General features: G+C 40.8%; 2 protein-coding genes across 3 annotated transcripts; both read left to right on the top strand.

Moving 5' to 3' along the window:
• Window positions 1-2609: 2609 nt before the first annotated feature.
• Window positions 2610-8508, top strand: LOC128752769 (hydroxylysine kinase-like). Its single transcript, XM_053854380.1, has 8 exons — window positions 2610-2694; window positions 3351-3438; window positions 5626-5924; window positions 6142-6284; window positions 6384-6564; window positions 6642-7070; window positions 8123-8227; window positions 8345-8508. Exons 1-8 carry the CDS (start codon window positions 2610-2612, stop codon window positions 8506-8508), a joined length of 1494 nt encoding a protein of 497 aa, XP_053710355.1.
• Window positions 8509-9245: 737 nt separating this feature from the next.
• LOC128752862 (hydroxylysine kinase-like) lies at window positions 9246-20032 on the top strand. Of its 2 annotated transcripts, none has more exons than XM_053854554.1 (5): window positions 9246-9344; window positions 14543-14727; window positions 16104-16246; window positions 17201-17381; window positions 17442-20032. In XM_053854554.1, the coding sequence occupies exons 2-5, from the start codon at window positions 14547-14549 to the stop codon at window positions 17873-17875; spliced, it is 939 nt and encodes a 312-aa protein (XP_053710529.1). In that variant the 5' UTR covers window positions 9246-9344; window positions 14543-14546; the 3' UTR covers window positions 17876-20032. The 2 variants fall into 2 exon arrangements, with proteins under 2 accessions (XP_053710529.1, XP_053710528.1); XM_053854553.1 differs by having other exon boundaries at window positions 14543-14850.
• Window positions 20033-20350: the final 318 nt, after the last annotated feature.

The raw sequence follows: 20350 nt of genomic DNA, 5'->3' as shown, positions 1-20350 counted from the left end.
AAGAGCCTTATTTTTATCCTTCTCACAGGACACAGACTGTTCTTTCGCAATGTTAAATTTGCTGATGATGCACTTCTCTGTAAATAGCTGCCTTTCTTGAATAGTCGCCAAAGTTGATCTCTATTCCAGACACTACCTGTGCTGTAGACCTATCACCTAAGATTTTTTCATTTCTTACGACCTAATGTGTCCACAGAAAGAGAAGCACGAACACGCCTGTTCTCATTTCCTGGTAAAGGGATGGGTTGTCGGCGTCGTTTCAAGACACAAAGAAAGAATACAACTCCCTGTCCCTGCTCAGATAACATTCCTTATCTATGAAACTTGTCTGTGGTTCTGTTTGGGTTGATTGATGCGTCCTTTCATGGCCTGTATTGGCATAAATAAAGTGACGTACATGAAATGGAATGGCTTCCTGAACTGATGGTGTTTTTCTCTATCAGGTCACTGACAAGGTAATGTTGTGCTGATGAGGCTTCATGAAACAGTGGCCTCATTTTCAAAGCTCATTAGATGGCAATCCCATTTTAAAAAGATGGTAAGTAATAGGTGTTCAAATCCAAAGATTCTAATGGAGGGAGTGCCATCTGGTGGACGCTGTTTCATGAAGCCTCAGATGCATGTCAATGCCACTCAGGACATGAACCTACATCTTCAAACAAACCACAGGCTCAACGTTCATTTTTGGGGGTCCCATTTCTTGGTGAAAGGTTTGCGTTTGTGTCAATGTATAAAGTATGAAAATACCGTCTATTATTTGAATCTCAGCATAAACTTAGGACTTAAGTTCAGTTAATTGTTGTGGCGCTGACTGAATTCATTGTCATCCAGAACTGATCTTCCACAGAGAAACGTTTGTAGGCATCAATCGAAATACAAAAACTGCTCAGTTGCATAAATATATTTACGTATATACATGTGATGATATGTGACAAGATCTTCATCAGTATTTCCTTCACTACAATATGGATCAAAGGTCACGTCACACTGTAATGGGTTTGCATCCACCTATTCTTATTCAAATGTTCACAAATAACCAAAATAAACATCAATGGAAACGCTAGAAATTTCCAAAAAAAAAACAACTTTTTGTTTGCGGATGATGGTGACTTCTCATGGCGCACTCTCCTATCTATAATCGCAAAAAAACTCAAAATGGAAACGGGGTGGAACTTCTGTCTCTGTAGTTAGTGATGGTGTCATGAAACCTAATTTTTGCTTTTGTGAAAAATCCAAAAGGTTTCAGTGTGCCACCTAGAGGCCACTGAAAAAGATGACACTGTTTCATGAAACCTTATCGGCCCATCACTAGCATTGGTAGCGTACAGGGGCAAATTTTCAGTCAACAGAAAATGCATGGGGAAAAAAGCTTCTAGAATATGGGATCATTCTCATATCATTATCCAGTACATGTTGACGGCATCAGTGGCATTTGCATGTACTGTGGAGGGGAGAGGAGGCTTTAAAAAAATGCTTATAATTGTCATGAGTCATTCCTGGTGTGTCTGACGTGCGGCCTCAGTCGAGTGGGAGTAAATGTCATGTCATTAATATGAGCGTACTGGCAGATGGCAGCCAGGAACTATTCATGTTCATTTCTTCCAGAGACACAGTGAACCCCACAGAGAGCCCCACACGTGCACAATTATTCAGGGAATGTGTATATGTGCTGAACAAAGATTCAAGTTAGAAATATCAATAGATACTATTAATTGTCACGAAAAAAGTATAGATGTTTTTATAAAATTTCAGTCCAAATCATATACTGCAATGAAGCTTATTTGGCTGCTTTCATTTCGCACAAAACCCATCGCTCATCATCAGCTTCACTTTAGTTTTCTTTTTTAAATACTGAGTGAGAGCACAGATGTGGCACCTTGACTGCATTAGCCCTCTTGCCTCTTGAGGCCAGAGTAAAACTGATGATTTTTCATGCTATTCATCACCAATTCAGCTCTTCATGTATCTTTTTTGAGGCCCGACTTTTTTTTTCTTTATCTTTCATTTCTCTTTTTTCTTTTCCCGCTAAAGAAATTGAAAGAATTTTGTCAAAACCATTTTGAAATGTCCCTTTATATCAGAATTATATGTTTTATCTATTCTTTTTAAATAAAAAAATAAAGAACATATATAGAATATAATCATGTTAATTCTTATATTGTCTTGGCATAGTTATTTGTTTGTTGAAAGGACTCCAAAGTGTGGGATGAATCGCCTGTGAATGCCTTGCTAAACTGTATTTATTTGGTTGCCTGAATATATTTCATATATTTGGTTAATGGGCTAAAACCAGTTCTGAGTGAAACCGGTGTTGCAGATAAGATCATAATCTTTATGGAAAATTTAGTAGATTCAAATGTTTTTCAGGTTTCTCGAGATGATCCGCATGTTTTTTTCAGAAGTCGCAAAAAATCACGCCTTTGAGTTCGACCAGTTGTTTGGTGTTATTCGATGACGGTGGAGAACACTTATTTTGAAATGCCGGCCGCAACACCATTTATCACCCGTTTTAATGTGAATTTTTCTAGAACGTTAATGAAGCGCTTATCTCGTCAGAATACTATAATGAGCTCATTTAAATGAAAATTGGTGAAGCGCGATCACCTGTCATGACGTCTCGTCAGGCTTCAGAAGAGATTGTTGAAGCTTTTTGGATCATTCATCTCACCACGTTTATCCAGTGTCACAGTTTAGGTGAGTCCCAAATTCATATTTTTGACTGAAGGGGTTTGTTTGCAAATGATTTGGATTTGCAGAAAGACGACATACACATGGAATTTACTTTTGATCAATATTTAAATTGTTTTCTGACAGTTATATTCATTTAGTCATAGCGTGAGATATAGATGTTGCATTGGTGAGATCTGCAGTGACTGTATAATTGCTAATTTGTATATGAATCATTGATATTGTTTGCATCCGTGGAGGCAATGTCACCGTCAATGTTTAAATAAAATGGAAAATGACAGAGGCATATAGAAAAGTATTCTAATTTTTTATTTGCAGTAGAGACATGGCTACGATGGTATTGGTTTTTTTAAATATAATAATTAGAGCATATGAAATTTTCAATTGAATCTGTCTGACTTTACCTTTGTAATAATTAAGCAAATGTAGACCTGGCTTCTTCTGGTGCTTTTATTCTGAAATACTGTGGAATACTCTCTAGACAAATTTCTATCAAAACAATTGTTTCAATTGTTTTGATAGAAAGTGTATCTCCTGAGCAGAACCTAAAAATCCAATGTGTAGAAGAAATAGGAGCTTCAGACCTCAATTTTTAGCCTCAAAATGGTTAAAATCGATCTGCTCTTCAATGTAAACAAACCTTTATTTGTATGTTTCCTCAGCAAAATGTCAGCAGAAACTTCCAAAGCTCAGCTCTTATCAAGCAAGTCTACAAGATGAGAGCCTCGCTGCCGACGACCAGAACTTGCGGTGAGGAGCTTGTGCTGACGTTCACAAACATAGAGGAGAGCAAAAACCCTGAAATGATAGAGTTGCAGACTGACACCACGGCCCAAACGCCGGTGCAGAACATCCTGAGCCTGGAGGAACTTGGTAACTCACACAGCTTGACCCGAAGTCAACATGGAACTTTGAGTTTTTATTTATAATGTTGCTATTTACATACAATTATACACCTACACATTAGATTATACAGCAAAAGGCTAATGCAGGGCTTTGTAATAACATGCCTGCTCATCAATTATACATTTCATCTCGCTTTTAATGGACGATTCTATTCTAGATCAAAGACTGCACAGCTTGCTGCATAGACTGTTGCAAACTCTCACAAAGTTACAGTTGTCTGTCTGTCTGTCTGTCAACCATCTGTCCATCTTTTGGTGATAATATGTAATGTTTTTATGACGAAACTATCTTGTGTACATTCAGTACATGATTCATTGCATGTAGAATTGAACTTAATATAGTTTGAGATTCTCAATTTTAGAGTTTGTTCCAAAGTTAACTAATCTTTGGAAAGAAAAAAAAAAAGTATATATATAGGTTGCCAGTCTATCGCCGGGCATACACCATTCACACCCAGTGGCAATTTTAGAGTGTCCAACCTAGTGAGCATGTCTGCGGGAGGAAACTGGAGAACACATGCAAACTCCACGCTATCAAAGTAAAATGTAAATAAACTGAATTATAAAGTGGGATTTCACTTTTTGCTGTCTATATCCAGCATTCGATTTTTCTTTTACCCATTTTATGTCATGCATTCTTTTTTTCATAATACGCAACCATTTTCTTCTGCCTTGGTTTGACAGCCCCTCGCGACACCCCCAGTATGTATTGTGACCCATGAGGGAATTTAACTGCCCACCCTCGACTTAGAGGCTGCTCACACGGGGAAATGTGCCACCAAAATGGAGCCACTTCAGGCGTCCGCACATATCACAAAACAAAGCAGTACACATGCCAGGCCTGCAGGTGGCAAGTTTTATTTTGTAGGTCCAAACAGAATGTTGATGTAGGATGTATCTACAGTAGTTGTGTCACTTTGGTTCACTCCTCGGTGCTTGGTCGACGCTTTGTGTCTGAGGTGAGGTTTGCTTTAACATTTGTCTTGTTCGAAAAAAGTGCTGCCTCGGGTACTTCAGGATTGGATTTCTTTTCTTTTGATGTGGAAATGATGAATGAAACAGATTCAAGGGGTGGCAAAAATTATATGTGAAGCCAAACGGCTTCATCACATATTTGTCATCAGGTTAAATGAATGCTGAATAAATGCAAGATCAACATTAGCCCCGCTTCATGATAGTTCCTCATTGAATGTAACATGTTCTCTGCCAGCCAAAAACAAAGCTGTATCTCTGTTTGAAAGCAGGAAATATGCACCATGAAATCAGGTGCTTACATGTTCAGAGATACGCCCATTTGCCTGATGGGTATGAGGAAGAGTTGTCACGTGAACACGTTTGAATCCATCAGGAAAAGCGTGTTTGGTGCATGACAACAGGATCACCCGAGAATTGTGATGGAAAACAGCGGGTGGGTCCTGCATATAAACATATATATAAACACTAATAAACACATAAAAGCAACTCTCTATGTTAGAGAACATAGCGGTTGTCGATTGGAGGACTTAATATGACTTCTGGTGTATGTTCTGGCTTCCCCAGGATGAACACAACAAATGTTTGAGTGAGTAGTGGCAAAAACAAACAAATGTATTGGTAGCACATAACCAGACTCTTGAAGAATACGACTCCATAACTTCATAGTTTCAACACTCGCTCATATAGACATGTCATCTGTGGTCCAGCACGTCCACTCCTGTCCACCTTTCTCTCCAAACTGTGGGAGACCGGGTGCAGGTTTTTGCTCCAGCCCTGAAAGCACAAACAGGTTAACCAATCAGGTGTCAGCTGAAACAAACAGACTGAAGATCAAGGGGTCACAGTTTTCAGACACCTGGTTGGTGAGTAGGTGTCCTCTTGATTGGTTGGAACAAAAGCCTGCACCCACTGCGGCCCTTTTGGGGGTCAGTTTGACACCTGTGTGCTAATCACACATCCTCTCTGCCGCTTCTTCCTTGACCTGTGTTTTGTCTTGCGAGTCGCAGACTACACCCAATAAGACTAAAGAGCTCATTCTAACTCTTCTGTGCTTCAGCAAAATGAAGACCAAGCCGAACCTCAGCGAGTCTCAGGTGGTGGATCTGGTGAAGAAGCTGTACCACCTGACCGTAACAGATGTCCAGCCACTGCCCAGTTTTGACGATCAGAACTTTGATGTGGCAGCCAGTGATGGCAGAGAGTATGTTTTTAAGATCCTGAACTCTGAGTGGACTGAAAACACCACCTTGGTAGGAGTACAAACTGATACCATGTCCTTCCTGCGCCAAAATGGACTACCTGTACAAAACACTTTGCCAAACTTCAAGGGAGAGCTGATTTGCTGTGAGGACTTGGGTAAGGAAGGACTCTCACGATGTAGGCTCATTGAAGAGCAGGGCTTGAAACAGATCCTTGAAGTTTCAATCACTTCATAGTAATGTGCTTGTGTACTACTGTAATGGCTCGGGCTGCATCCCACCTAGACACAGTAAAGCTAATTCATGTCTATTGTTGTGTATTGCTGTGTTTTTCAACCCGGGGATACATGATATCCTTCTCTCCTCCGTCTTAGACTGCGGTTTTGGCCCTCAGAAGTACCTGGTGAGGTTGCTGACTTACCTGCCGGGGGTCACCATATCCAAGGTTCCACCGTCGCCTCAGCTGCTGTTGGAGGTTGGCAGGATGGCGGCCAAAATCGACGAGACTTTGCAAAAGGTAACTGGACCGTTAAGAATTGAGAAGTCTGAAAGATTCATTTTGACAGATTGATGGTTTTGCTCACTGAAATTGTGATTTATGATTCATTGTTTTCAGATGGAGCACCCTCATCTCTGTACGCTGCTCAGGACGGAGTTCAGATGGAGCTTATCCAGGGTTCCTATTCTAGAATCGTACCTCAGGTTCTTGGATGAAGGGCCTGTCCTGGAGATGGTCAAGTCTGTCATCCAACAGTATGAAACTTCAGTGGCACCGAAATACCCAAACTTTCGCAAGTGTACGTTTTTAAAGGAAGACACCCAGAGCCTCATTGTTAAATGAAGGTAGTAACCCAGAAAAAATCTTTCTTTCAAGGCATCAACCACGGAGACTTGAACGAGCTCAACATACTTGTGGAGCCTGATGAGAAGAACAACTTCAGGGTTTCAGGGGTTCTTGACTTTGTGGACATGACTAGTGGCTATTTCATCCACGAGTTGGCCATCACCATCGCGCACATGAGCACGCTCTACTGCAACCCTGCTGAGGCGGGAGGCCCGGTCTTGGCAGGTTTCACAAGTGTCTTCCCTCTCAATGAAGCTGAGAGAGATTGTCTTTATATTCTGGTGTTATCTCGACTTTGTCAGGTTAGCGTTTTACCCTGCTACTTTATCACCCTGCATCCAGAGAACTCAGAGTACATCATGGGGATCCGCAGGAAGGCTGCTGGTGTTCTGAGTCGACTGTGGGAGCAAGGAAAGGAGCGTGTGGAGAAGATTTGGTTCCAATCTGCTGCTGAACTCAGTCAGCCAAATATCATTCAAGTGTGAATAAGCCGAGTCTGGGGTAAAACTCAGGGTGCGGTTTGTGAACTTTCTAAAATAAAACTTCCTAGACATGCACTGCATTTTTTTCAAGGTGTGAAAGGATCATTAAAATACAAATGTTATACCAGTTATGATTTAAAACATTCTTTTATTCTTCTTACTTTTCATGTTGTGAATGGTTCAACATACATTTGTCAGGTCCCCTTCCCTCCATGCTTTTATTTTGCATGGACATTTCCTCTTTCTTGTGTTTCCTCTGTTTTGACAGGTGGGGCACAAGTGGTAGATCCACCTCTTTCCCCTCTTAAGGAGTAGCTGGATGACAGTGCAGCGCCAGACTGTGAAGGTTTCAAGTCATGGCATGCTGATCGCCTCGCCTTCAAACTCTTCTCCTGACTTGCCGAGTGACTGTTTCTTTTGCAAGTTTGATCCTGACTCTGTTTTCATGCTTTTTGTTCCTCCACTTGCCCAATCTTCTTCGTGAGTTCTTTCTGTTTGGACTTTGGAGACTCTTTCAGTTCCCATTCCCAGCTTTTGGGGCTTTCCAACGCCCCCATGTGATGATGACATCCTGATATTCTCCAGATCGCGGGAAGAACACAATATTCCTGTTCGCAAGGTTCTACAACAGTTAAGAGAGAGCCGTTCTGAGTTTGGGTTTTTTGCTTCATCCTGAGGGATAGACCCAACGAATCAAAACTGATCCTGAGTCAATCCTGCGGGAATCCTGTTTCATCTGTGTTGCCATCAGGAACATTGAGAGCACTGTATTGGAGGCACAGCTCGGGTCCAGGTAACATTCAGCAGTTCGCTCCCAGTTGTCACAGTGGAGGCACACCTCTAAACTCACCTGTCATCTTGGGATCCACTGCACTCTTTACTTCCTCCTGCAATGCTTTTGGTGGCCAAACATGTCCTGAGAGGTCAAGGACTCTGTTGCACACTCTGCTTGAGTGGAAAGTCTTTCCAAGATGATGCATTTTATCCCTCATGAGAAATTGCTGATCTGCTGGTGCTTCACGGTTTTAGGAACCATGGACTCCCTTCAGATTTGTTGGATTGTTCCCGACCGTGGAACCCAGCTCATATCTCAAGTTTGGCGGGCCGTCTGCATGGCTGTCGATGCCTCTGCAAGTCTGTCTTCGGGGTCCCACCCACAATCAACCACTCAGCTTGTCACTCCGCATCCTGGAGCTCTCACTGACCCTGTGTGGAATACGCCCACAATTCCTTGACCTCATCGACTACCAGGTTGTACCCCGCAGTGGAATCTTATGGCTATCAGCCTTCACTGTTCCCATCTCAGGACCATGAAGCGACTGTACCCGCTGTACGCCATCAACGCTGCCCATCCACCTGAGGGGTGTTTGCTGCACCTCATTCCCCTGATCCACCCTCAAGTACTTAAGGAGTAGCTGGATAACTGTGCAGCGCCAGAACGTGTTTTCTCGCTTTTTTTAGTTCCTCCTTGTTCATGTTCCATTCTGTGAACTCTTCCTGTTTGGAATTTGGACTTCCAATCATTTAATATTCTCTGTTGGATACTCTTTCCGTTCCTGTTATAGACTTTGGACAATTCCGGTCTTTGATTGTTTATTCTCAGGCTGCAGACTCTTTCTGTTCCTGTTTTGACTTAAGCTCTGTTGCCTCTGCCGTTTATTTTTACTCCCTGCGTCTGTGTCTCCTGTCATCTCACTGTCCCAGTGACAAGATTGATATTTTAAAATATCATTTAGGTTCAATCCTTTGATTGAAGGGATGTTTTTTTTTTTTTTTTTTTTTAGAAAATGTTATTTATCTGTCAATAATCTGCAAAATATATAGATATTAATTGAGGTTTATTACTAAATAGATAATACGAATGAATCTAAAATACACAATTGTTATTTAACATAATCCGATTGACATATTTAAACGATAAAACAAATGCGGTAGTGGTAAGACCGATTTGGCAGGGGAGAAAACTCCTTCATAGATGCGCATTTTCCTCGGTAAATTAATACAAATATATCTATGAGTGTATAAGTGACTACTATGGCGTCTATTGTGATTTTTGTGAGATATATAATAATATAATAAATAGAATCACAATAATAATAAAAAACAATATCCCGTACGTGTCGGCCAATCACGACGCGTCTTTCGGCTAACGCGGAAGTGGTGGGACCGATTTGGTAAGGCAAAAAACTCCTTGGACACTGGCCCCACTTTCGCCACAACTCGATTGACCACCTTGTCAAGATAGTGGAAGGTAAGTGCAGTTCTTACATGTAATCGATATTTCTACTTAGGGAGTTTTAAGCGCATAACGGTTTTGCTGTTCACTGATGTAGTGTAAAAGTCGGGACATCATGGACTGACGTTTACGACCCTTTTATTTGACAAATGAGGATTTACTCTCCAACATTTTATGACTTTAATACAAACGGAATTAGGTTACTCTTGTATTTCCGCCTGGAAAAGTAATTTTCGCTGAGCTGATGCTGAGTTGGGCTTCGCCACGTTCTATACGAAAAGCCCGCTACAACAAAGTCTCTCTAAACAGGACTAAATGGCCAATTGCGACACTGTTTTCTCCGTTTATTTATTGAAATTTCTGAACGATTTTGTCCAGACTGTGAATGTAGAGGGAAGACACGGACGTCTGCCATACTTGATGTCAGTGTGGACTTGGCACTGGTACTGTATGCTGACACAGCCAGCTCTCTGTGGCTGCTCCTTGAACAACTCCAAAGGTTACAGGACCTACTCTCGTAAATGTAATGTGCATTTCCAACGAATATGTTGCTGCTTATATATGAAGCAAGTGCACCACTTTCTCCACAAAAGGTGGTTCAAAAGTGACCTAGAATTAATAACAACAGCTGAGTTTATTTCTATGTTTTTGTATGGTTAGAAAACATGACAGCTGATATTTGGAACATAATGTGAACTTTGACCTTTGGATTTCCTGCTTTGTGTGTTCTTCCACATTGATACAACCTTCACCTTCTTCAATTGGACTGCTTGTTCCTGTGCCGTAAGGGGTGTTATTTGTGTCAAGGCCATTTAATCTGACAATTACAGAAGGTTGTTCTGTCTGAAGTACTGTCGCAGCCTCACTCACTGCGCTCCTTCTCTGGTGGTTGTCATTTCTGTTGTAAATCAATGACAAACTTGAAAAGAGGTTTGTGGTGGTCTGGTCGTAGCAGCGCATCACTCTACCTCGGCTTTACGTTGCAGAAGGAGCTGGAGACGACTTGACATTGTTTTTGTGATGTTAATATTGTGAAAGTTTTCAATTTCTCATATCACGATATAGATACGATAATGTATCGTTCAGCCCTAGTCAGCACTCCCTCCTGCTTGAATTTTTTCCTTGTCGTAGATGCTAACAGTGCGTTCTGACGGAGCTGCTCAGGATCCCTCCTCTGGTGCTGTAGAAGCTGGGTTAATGCCATCAATATGCTTGAGGGTCGTCCTGGGGTGTAGGGCAACGGTGGCACTAGTCGGATATTGGTTATTTAATCCATTCCTTCTGCTGTGTCTGAGCTCGGGATATTATGGTTTGAAAATTCCAATCCACTTATAGTGTTATTGTCGTGGTATTGTTGTGATGTGTGAAAGTATTATAAAACAGCATTTTATTCAGTTAAAAAATATATAATATGCAAGTGTATGATGTGGTTTATGTCATTATTGAGGATGAATGCTGCTAAAAGCTCGCACACTAAAGTAAATTGTCCACGATCAAACCCCGTCAAGGTCCAGTCTGTGGTCCCACAAAAGACTTCATTTGAATAGCAAAAACGCAAAATAGATATCCTATGAAGTCACATATAAAGTCTTTTATACGTGGCGGAAACCCTTTACTTACTAAAGAGGAAAAGGAGAGGGAGACCAGCACAAGGTTCATATGACCGGTTCTCTAAGGCTGCACCTTTTGCTCTGGTTAAACTGTGTGTGCTTCAAGGATTGGAACAAAAACCTGCACCCACTGCTGCCCTTTCTGGAAGAGTTTGGACGAGGGCTGGGACGACGCGTCGACGGCATCGGCATCGGTGACGTCTACAAAAAATACGTAGACACGAAAACTGCATGTCAATGCGTCGTCACTCAGAATCAAAAAATGGCGGCAGCTGCGGCATCGAGTAGCAGCGAGTCAGGGGACAAGATCTCGTAATAAGTTGTCAAAAGTATGGGAGTACTTTACACCTAAAGGTAACGATTCTATGGTCTGTGACCTGTGCAAAATAGAGATGGCATACCATAAAAGCATACCGTGATGCACCAGCATAAAGCACTACCGCGATGCACCAGCACCTTAAGAGGAGGCACCCGGGAGCTGCTTGTGTGGAGGAGAAGACACTAGTGCTATGTTGAAAAAAAATCGATTTTCCGATTCTGAATCGATTCGTACATTAATTCCTTAAAAGCGATTTTAAAATCGATTCCTAGGTCCAAAGATCGGATTAATTAATTACATTTTTAATACATATTCCCCGGGTGAAGTCCAACCCCTTTGACGCAGGCGCGCACCTGTGAGAAAACCAAAACAACATGGCTTCTCACAGTGGCAACGCTAGCGACATGCCGGGTTTGAAAACCCCACGAACGCTCAAAGCGACCGTCTGGCACCATTTCGGGTTCAGAAGTGACCAAGACAAGAACGCGCTTGACAAAAGCAAAGCAATTTGCAGGTTATGCCAAATGGAGGTGAAGTATTGCGGAAATACGACCAACCTCAAGAACCATATGACGCGACATCACCCAGAGCTCCTGTCCAAGCCATCCACCGGGCCACAACAAATGACACTCGAACGAACTTTACCACTACTGGGTAATTCTGCACGTTCTGTCAGAATAACTGAAGCAATTGCGGGATTCATTTGCAAAGATATGCGCCCGTATTCCGTTGTTGAAAACGAGGCCTTCAGACGGCTAATTAAAGTAACGGAGCCACACTACGTTATGGTGTCTCGCAAACGTCTGTCTGAAGAAGTTATCCCAAATATGTACCAGTCCGTAAAACAAAACATGAAGAGTAAGCTTCAGTCAGCAGTGAGGGTGGGCATCACAAGTGATACGTGGACATCGGTGGCTACGCAATCTTACATGAGTCTGACAACTCACTATATTGATGAGGAGTGGAACCTCATCTCATATGTGCTACAGACCACAGAGGTTGAAACTGACCATCGTTCTGCGTGTCTGGCTGAAATGTTGACGGCGGCATTAGAGCAGTCGGGGCTGGTGAGCAAAGACCCTGTCATGATGACTGACAACGCTGCAAATATGGTGCGTGCAGTTCATATCATGGGGCTATCTCATGTGGGCTGCTTTGCACACATAATCAACCTCGCCTCGCAAGCCGGTCTTAAACTCCCAAATATTGCACGTCTGCTTGGGAGAGTGAGGCACATTGCAAAGTTCTTTCACCGCAGTACAACAGCCACCCGCATTCTTAAAGAAAAGCAGAAGTTACTGCAGCTGAAAGCACACAAGCTCACAATTGATGTTGCGACCCGGTGGAACAGTGCTCTGGAAATGCTTGAACGCTTTCTGGAGCAACAACCAGCAATCTCTGCCGCTTTGCTGTCACACGAAGTTCGTAGAATATCCTCATTTGGCTCTTATGGCAAAGTGATATCTCTGTGTCCCCGGAACCAGTGTTGCATCTGAGAGGTTTTTTTTTTTTCAATTTCCTATTTATTTTCTATTTACAGTTTAAGATTAAAATACCCTGTTTACATGTTTGCATTTTAAATACGTACAGAAAACTGTGAAACACTCATTGTTACTAAAGTACTGTACCTTTCATGCCTATTGGTTGCTTTGAAGTCAGTAACCAGCACTCTGTTTACGTTCTCACTGGCTGAGAATATCTTTTTTTTCATTTTGATAATAAAAAGGCATTTGTATTAAACAGCAGCGTCTTTTGGGTGGATTTTTAATGTCATATTTCTAATAATGCACCAGTCCCATTAGCAGTCCATCACCGCAGGTACAATATAGACACATCTAACGTTGTCTGTTTGCAGTCCTCGATCATTCATCTGCCAGCATGTTCGTGAAAGCAATGCTACAACCTGGGGGGGGATTGAACCTTCCTATTTTCACCAGTCTTACAGACATCATTTACTACCAATCCTTCATTAATTTCCTTTTGAATGTTAATATGATACTAGTATTAATAGGTTGCGTTACTAGTCATGTGATAATGGCAATAGCTCAGAAAATGGTTTTAATACTAACCTGAATCGAGATTGGATCGAATCGAATTAAATTGTGATAATCGATTCTAAGTCATGAGAATCGGAATCGAATCAAATTAGAATTGATACCCAGCCCTAGAAGACACCGTAAGTTTTCAACAGCTCCCATTATTAGCAGTCTTTTTTATACAAATCTTTCTGTGAAAGCAGGTCTTGTGGGCTACACCTTCTCAGATAAGGAAGACAAAGAGAAGCTAAATTGGGCCACGCTAAAGTTAGGTTTTTTTTTAATTTCTTTGTCTCTTTTTTTTTTTTAAATACAACATTCATTGTTGTTTTCTAACTTTCAACTTTTAGGTTAATGTATTATTATTATTATACTTATATACTATATAATTGACATGGGCAGATCATTTAGAAATATATATTTTTATTAACCTATGCACAGTGTTTGTAATTTATGTTTTCAGGGACAGGGATAAGCAGAAAAGTTTGACGACTATCGGACGAAAAAAAAAACCACACCCCCTGCACCCTCCAGGAGGCTGCTGCACTTCCTGAGAGCATCCTTTTGATGATTTCACAGATTTAAATGATTAGGCTAAGTTGCGTTGTGTTGTTTTGTAAATTGCAGCTGTCACTGCTGTTATTTTTTATTTATTTTATGTTGATTTTGGTTCAGATTGTGTTTTTTGCAGTTTTATTTATTGAAAGAAAGTTTTATTTTATTATTTTTATTAATATATTATTTATTATATATTTTATTATATTTTTTATATTAATATATATAAATTATACGATTCTTATAGGATTCCATTGCACTACAACTGTGTGCACTTTATTGTTGTATTGTTCAATAAAATTCATTTTTGAACTTGATAATACAAATATATTGGAAAGAGGAAATTTGTGTTTTATTCATGGAGATAAATTAGCATTAATTGCTATATAGGCCAAATTATGGGGAGATAATCGAATCGAATTATAAATGAATCCTTAGATTAATCGATGCATCGAAAAACTATTTTCTAGATTAATTGATTAGAAAAATAATCGTTTAAGTCAGCCCTAGTTTGGACACAACTGATCCTGCTGGAGAAGATTAACTTGCAGTGGCATCCCCTGATGCTGAAAGAGGTCCGAAATGGATCCATTCATTCAATGCATCTAATCCAATCTTTTTATCAAATGGACGCCCTTATTGCCCTTTATGATTATGTGCTTCATGCTGACTGTGATGTGTGTCTCCCTTCAGGAGGATGTTTGGAAAAGCAGCACAGCCCAACTTCAGTGAGTGTCAAGTGGTGGATCTGGTGAAGAGGCTGTTCCAGTTGACTGTAGCGAAGGCCCATCCGCTGCCCAGCTATGACGATCAGAACTTCCATGTGTCGGCCGGCGACGGCGCGGAGTACGTGCTGAAGATCATGAACTCTGAGGACAGTAAGAACCCAGACCTGATCGAAGTGCAGACGTATGCCATGTCCTTCCTGCACCAGAACGGAGTCCCCGCCCAAACTGCTGTGCTAAACCTGAAGGGGCAGCTCCTGAGTTTGGAGGAAATGGGTAAAAGTAACTCTATTATGCAAAAGTCTGTCTGTAAATGTGGCCTTTTTGGTTCACAGGAGTTACAGCTCAAGATGAGGCTTCATGAAACAGTCCAAATTCAGAGCCCACCAGACAGCTCTTTCCCCTCTAAAATCTTTGGATTTGGCCTACCATTTCAATGAAACCATAAATAATTATTAAACCAAGAGCGCCACCTACTGAGCCCTGGATGTACGGATGCTCTTTCATGAAACTTCATCAGACCAGCACTGCCGATGTGTCCAGAGGGGAAATAATCGACCAGGTTCAAATGCATGCAAACGAAAAGGCTGACTTCTGTGCTGTGTAGATCAGTGTTTTTCAACCGGTGTCCAACACTAGTGTGCTGTGTTAGCCTGTGTGCTGTGGGAAATAGTCCAGTTTCATCCAATATTAAATATTATATTATACTAAATCATATTATAATATTAAAATAATGAACATGAACAATTTGAACCTGTTGAACATCTACCAACATGAGGAGATATGAGGAGATAACATAGATTCGGTCGCATTCTCTCTATACACCATAGAGCTATGCTGATGCTACTTGTCTGTCACTCGCAGTCCCTCGGTCCTGCGACGCTAAAGACAGTCTGCGCCGCTGTGCAAACGGCTAACTTTGTTGACACTCTTAGACTGTCAAATTTTGCTACCTGGTTTAAAAGTTGGCTAAAAACTAAATGCAAAACCTAATACATGCACTCCAAAATGTAAAGAGTGAAAGAATCACTGCTGTTATGAAGCAAGCTAAGGCAAAGAATGTTCAAGGTTTGTCTGGAAATTCCTCAAACTACAATAAAACACACCAAAGACATGGTGATACAATTTAATTTAAAATAAACAAATAGATTATGACATAGTTTTGCCATGTTGCCCACCCCTTTCTGGAAACAATCTGCAATTTGTTCCTGCAAATACCCTGCTAAAATCGCCGAGTGCCAGTAGCTACAATTTTTCACAAATTGAAAGGGATTTTGACAAAGACTTTGGACTTGTGCTTTGTCTGAGGTTCCTTTGGTGATGAGCCTAAAAATTGTTTTCAATGAATGAAGTGTGCTGCGGCTTAAAAAAGGTTGGCTCAAGATGGCTCAACACATGGAAAACCACTGTAGGGCAAGGTTTCTAGCGGCGTGTTTGTCATCTGATCTCGCAACATAAACATAAAAAGTCATGGCGTGTGTTTACAAGCTCATATGAGCATGCTGACGTGCGTTATCTCTTGTTGTCAGATTGTGGTTACGGTCCTCAGAAGTACCTGGTGAGGTTGCTGACTTACCTGCCTGGAGTCATGCTGTCTACTGTTGCGGTTTCCTCGCAGATCCTTTTCGAAGTTGGCAAGATGGCCGCAGAAATGGATCAAATTTTTCAAAAGGTAATGGTGTTTCATATGGTTTGGGTCGGACCCCAAAAGTGAGTCACAAAGCTGTTCAACTATATTTAATATTAAAGCCTGTTGCTTTATATTTAAGTTGTATTGACCTCCTGATTTGGGTCATGCCTTGTCATGTAGGTGGGTCCCAGTGCCGGACCAGTTAAGAACTACTGGTCTTTTGTGTGTCTGCTTGGTGGCCTGTCTTTGTTAATAATTCGGGTTCATACATGGGTCATCTGTGGTGTATCTAGCATCGTCCTTAGAGTGATGCTGGGGGGACATGTGACCTCAGAACATATTTTTTTGCCGTACTAGAATAAAGTGTAATTGCACATCCACTCATGTTTTTTTATTTTTTATTTTTTTAAGTTTTATTTCAGGCAAATTGATGCATTTTAACTCTTTTCTGTTCCAGACAAAATGTTAATTAAGTTATTCTTTATTGTGAGGGAGGTTTCGCCAAGAGAGGTTTGTTGCGTTGCAAAAACTGAGCATTACAATTTTTTTTTTTTTTAAGTAGCATTTCTCTATCACTCTTTGTCTTTTTTTCCCCTTGACACAGCGTCTGACTTAACAACTTAACTGTATTACTTTTTTCTTTTAATGTTATTAAGGATACAGTGTTATTCAGAGATGTACTTATAATAATTTTAGAGACAAATTATACTATTTACAGAGATGGCGGAGAGTTGGGGCGAGCGAAACGTTTACATCTTCCTGGGAGGAAGGAATAATTGAGAAGCACTGCTCTAGCATGATGTTTGTCATTTCTTATTGTGGTGTGGAGGATGCAAGCGTGGAGAAATAAAACAGAAAACAGGTTTTTAGCTGGAGGACGAAAATGAAAAAAATCGCCTGTAGGTTACAGACAACTTGTGTGTAAGTAAATGTAGCGACGTCAGTGCGTGAAAGTTGAGAGAAGCTGAAAGGAATAACTGATGTTTCTTCATTCAGATGGAGCATCCTCATCTTGGTACTCTGCAGAGGGAGCAGTTCAGATGGAGTCTGTCCAGCATCCCTCTGCTGGAGTCTTACTTGAGTCTGCTGGATGGAGAGCCTCTGCAGGAGGTCGCCAAGTCTGTCATCCACCAGTATAAAACCACTGTGGCCCCCAAATACTCTCAGTTCCGCAAGTGTAAGTCCAAGCTCCCGACACTTTTCGACCTTTAATCCAATCAGTTATTGTGTTTTTAAGGTATCAATCATGGCGACTTCAATGAGCTCAACATACTTGTGAAGCCCGACGAGACAAGCAGCTTCAGGATTTCTGGAGTCCTGGACTTCGGGGACATGAGCAGCGGCTATTTCGTCCACGAGCTGGCCATCGCCATAATGTACATGTGCACTCAGCACCCGAATCCCGTGGAGGCTGGTGGGCCGGTCCTAGCAGGGTTCTCCAGTGTCTTTCCTCTCAATGAGGCGGAGAAAGATTCGCTATACATCCTGGTGCTGTCTCGCTTCTGCCAGTCCCTGATTTTAGCTCGGCACGGAATCAGCTTGCACCCAGAGAACGCAGAGTACCTTATGATCACGCACAGGAAGGGCGTCGGCATCCTTTCTGAACTTTGGGAGTTAGGGAAGGAACACGTGGAGGAAGTTTGGTTCCAGTCTGCTGCTCGTCTCGCTTGACAGCGTATCGAATCAAATATGTAAAACGTACTGAAATATGAAGGTCTGAATATTTAAAGTGCTTCTCTCAAAGTTACTTTTTTTACACTGCAGTCTGTTGACTGAAGGACTGTGACTTTTATTGAAGAGCGGCATTAGCTCACTTTTTTTTTTTTACAAGTAATATTTCATTGAAAGTTTACTTTTGGTACTTTTGTTTCGGTCAAGAATTGATATATTTAGGATGACTGACTGAATTCATGGTTTGCATTGACATGTATTGCCCTCTGTGGTGCATTGTATCACTTTAAGAAGTGGGCTGTTTACCTGACTGGGCACATGTTCCGCACTTGAAAACTGACTCGATTATTGAAGGATTGTAGCCAGAAATGAACACGCTCTGTAACGTAATGTTTTCTGTAAAACATGTCTCTCCAATTTAAGACATGCAAGGCCAACTGTCAATGAAGTAACGGTCAAGTTGGTTCTTTAAATGTGTTGAAAGAAGCGTTCTGATTCTTTAAGGTGACACTTTCTTTCACATCAATCAACCTGTCACAATGTTGTTATAGCTGCTTAAAAATAGAGGTAGGTTTTGCCAACAGAGGTTTGCTGCAATGCAAAAACTGTGCAGAACAAGAGCACCGGAACACAGATTTTTTTTTTTTTTTTAAGTAGTATAAAATTGACAGTGATTTTTTTTGTTTTTTTCCTAGTGTCTGACTTAACCCAACTGTATTTCTAGACCTCCACAAAGCGCTTTTCCTACTCTATAAATCCTTCTGCTCAAGTAAAAGCGCACCATAATTCCTTTCTGAATTTTTTAGTCGTTATTGTTTATTTTTTTATTTTTTTAATTCACATGTTGAATAAGTCGCGACAGACGCTGTGAACAATAGCGACAATAAAGAGTGTCAGGACTGATGGTTTTCCTCTTTCAGGTGTAACACTGCCCTCTTGTGTTTTTTTTTTATTCAATTTCACTTTTCGAAAGTGACGTTCAAGCAATATATTTGCCGATACTAGAGCAGCGCCAAGTCAAGTCGACACTAATATGGATGTTACATTTTAGTCCCATGTAGCGTTTCAAAATAAATACATGGGAAAATATTATTAAAGTAATATATCATATCATTATCAATCAATAAGTATAATTTTCATTCTCCCATATCGAAATGATGCATGGGACTGGGATCATACGTACTGGCGTGTGCTAGTTAAAGTTTGTTGTTGTGTGAATGAAAGTATTAGTGGAATAGTGGTCAAGTTAATGGACTAAAGGTTGCGGTTCCTGTGCATCTTTAACTCACCTTCTCAACGCTGCAGCGATAGGTTCTCAATAAAGATTACAGTTTAGATTTAGCGTTAGATTCTATTGGTTCACCTGGTATATTTCGATGACAAAAATCGGCTTCACAAAGTGAGCTTGAAGTGTAACTGGAATTACTGTCCCTGGGCAGTGATACATTAGGTATGATTTACTAGCAAAAACCACTTCCCACTACACATTACTTTAATGTTTTACAGTGTTATCGAACCATCCTTTATAAACCCTGAACTCCGTCGCGTTTTTTGCTTTCAAACGTATCAAATATTAGTTTTTCCAGCTGTCAATTTTTCTCCCCACCATTCTACATCATAAATATTGTTTGCAAGTCAATATTGTCTGACTGCAGACTGACATCACGCTAGCCCGCGATTTACATATACCCGTCCTGCAACCCCCCCCAAAGAATAAATAGATGAAACGCGTTCATTTGTGCAGTTAAATAAAAGCTCCAGTGAAGTGTCTGACGTGCGAAAAGATCTGCCGTGGTTGTTGTGTGTTACTGAGATGACTGATAACGATTTGCTGTGTTCTTAAATAGAAGTTATGTACTGTAAGAATGTGTGTGTTATGTGTGTGTTTTTACAAATACATACACCTTTATGCGTGTATATTAAAAAAAAAAAAAACTATTAAAAATACTAAAAGAGGTTAGTGAAATCTTTCACTGGGTTCATGTTCAGGATGCGCGTGACCACCATCCCTGTGAAGTTGGAGGATTTTCACTGATGAATTTTGAAATAAATATATACTATGTATTGTAATAACATGTCTATTAAAAAATACTAAAAGAGGTTAGTGAAATCTTTCGCTGGATTCATGATCAGGATACTCTTGACTACCATCCGTGTGAAGTTGGAGGATTTTCACTGATGAATTTTGAAATAAATAAATACTATGTATTGTAATAACATGCCTATTAAAAAATACCAAAAGAGGTTAGTGAAATCTTTCACTGGGTTCATGTTTAGGATGCGCTTGACTACCATCCCTGTGAAGTTGGGGCGTTTTCACTGATGAATCTTGAAATGTTTAAATGAAGTTTTTGTTTGTCGGATGGCGAGATGGATATATGTAGATCGGGGGCTAGCGTGATGCCAGTCACAGGCAGCTATTATGAAATGTTTGAAACCATTGCCTGCGATGAAAATGAGCGCAACCTCCAAAAT

Source organism: Synchiropus splendidus, chromosome 1 (assembly GCF_027744825.2).
Source record: "Synchiropus splendidus isolate RoL2022-P1 chromosome 1, RoL_Sspl_1.0, whole genome shotgun sequence".
In the NCBI taxonomy this organism is placed as follows: Eukaryota; Metazoa; Chordata; class Actinopteri; order Syngnathiformes; family Callionymidae; genus Synchiropus; species Synchiropus splendidus.
The sequence above is the reverse complement of the archived record's forward strand: the minus strand, read 5'-3'. Positions and strand labels throughout refer to the sequence as shown.

Coding starts and splice junctions, on each gene's coding strand:
- LOC128752769 (XM_053854380.1), top strand. CDS start 2,610: ATGACGTCTCGTCAGGCTTCAGAAGAGATTGTTGAAGCTTTTTGGATC. Junction 2,695..3,350: donor TATCCAGTGTCACAGTTTAG/GTGAGTCCCAAA, acceptor ATGTTTCCTCAG/CAAAATGTCAGCAGAAACTT. Junction 3,439..5,625: donor GCCGACGACCAGAACTTGCG/GTGAGGAGCTTG, acceptor TCTGTGCTTCAG/CAAAATGAAGACCAAGCCGA.
- LOC128752862 (XM_053854553.1), top strand. CDS start 14,547: ATGTTTGGAAAAGCAGCACAGCCCAACTTCAGTGAGTGTCAAGTGGTG. Junction 14,851..16,103: donor CCTGAGTTTGGAGGAAATGG/GTAAAAGTAACT, acceptor TCTTGTTGTCAG/ATTGTGGTTACGGTCCTCAG. Junction 16,247..17,200: donor TGGATCAAATTTTTCAAAAG/GTAATGGTGTTT, acceptor TTCTTCATTCAG/ATGGAGCATCCTCATCTTGG.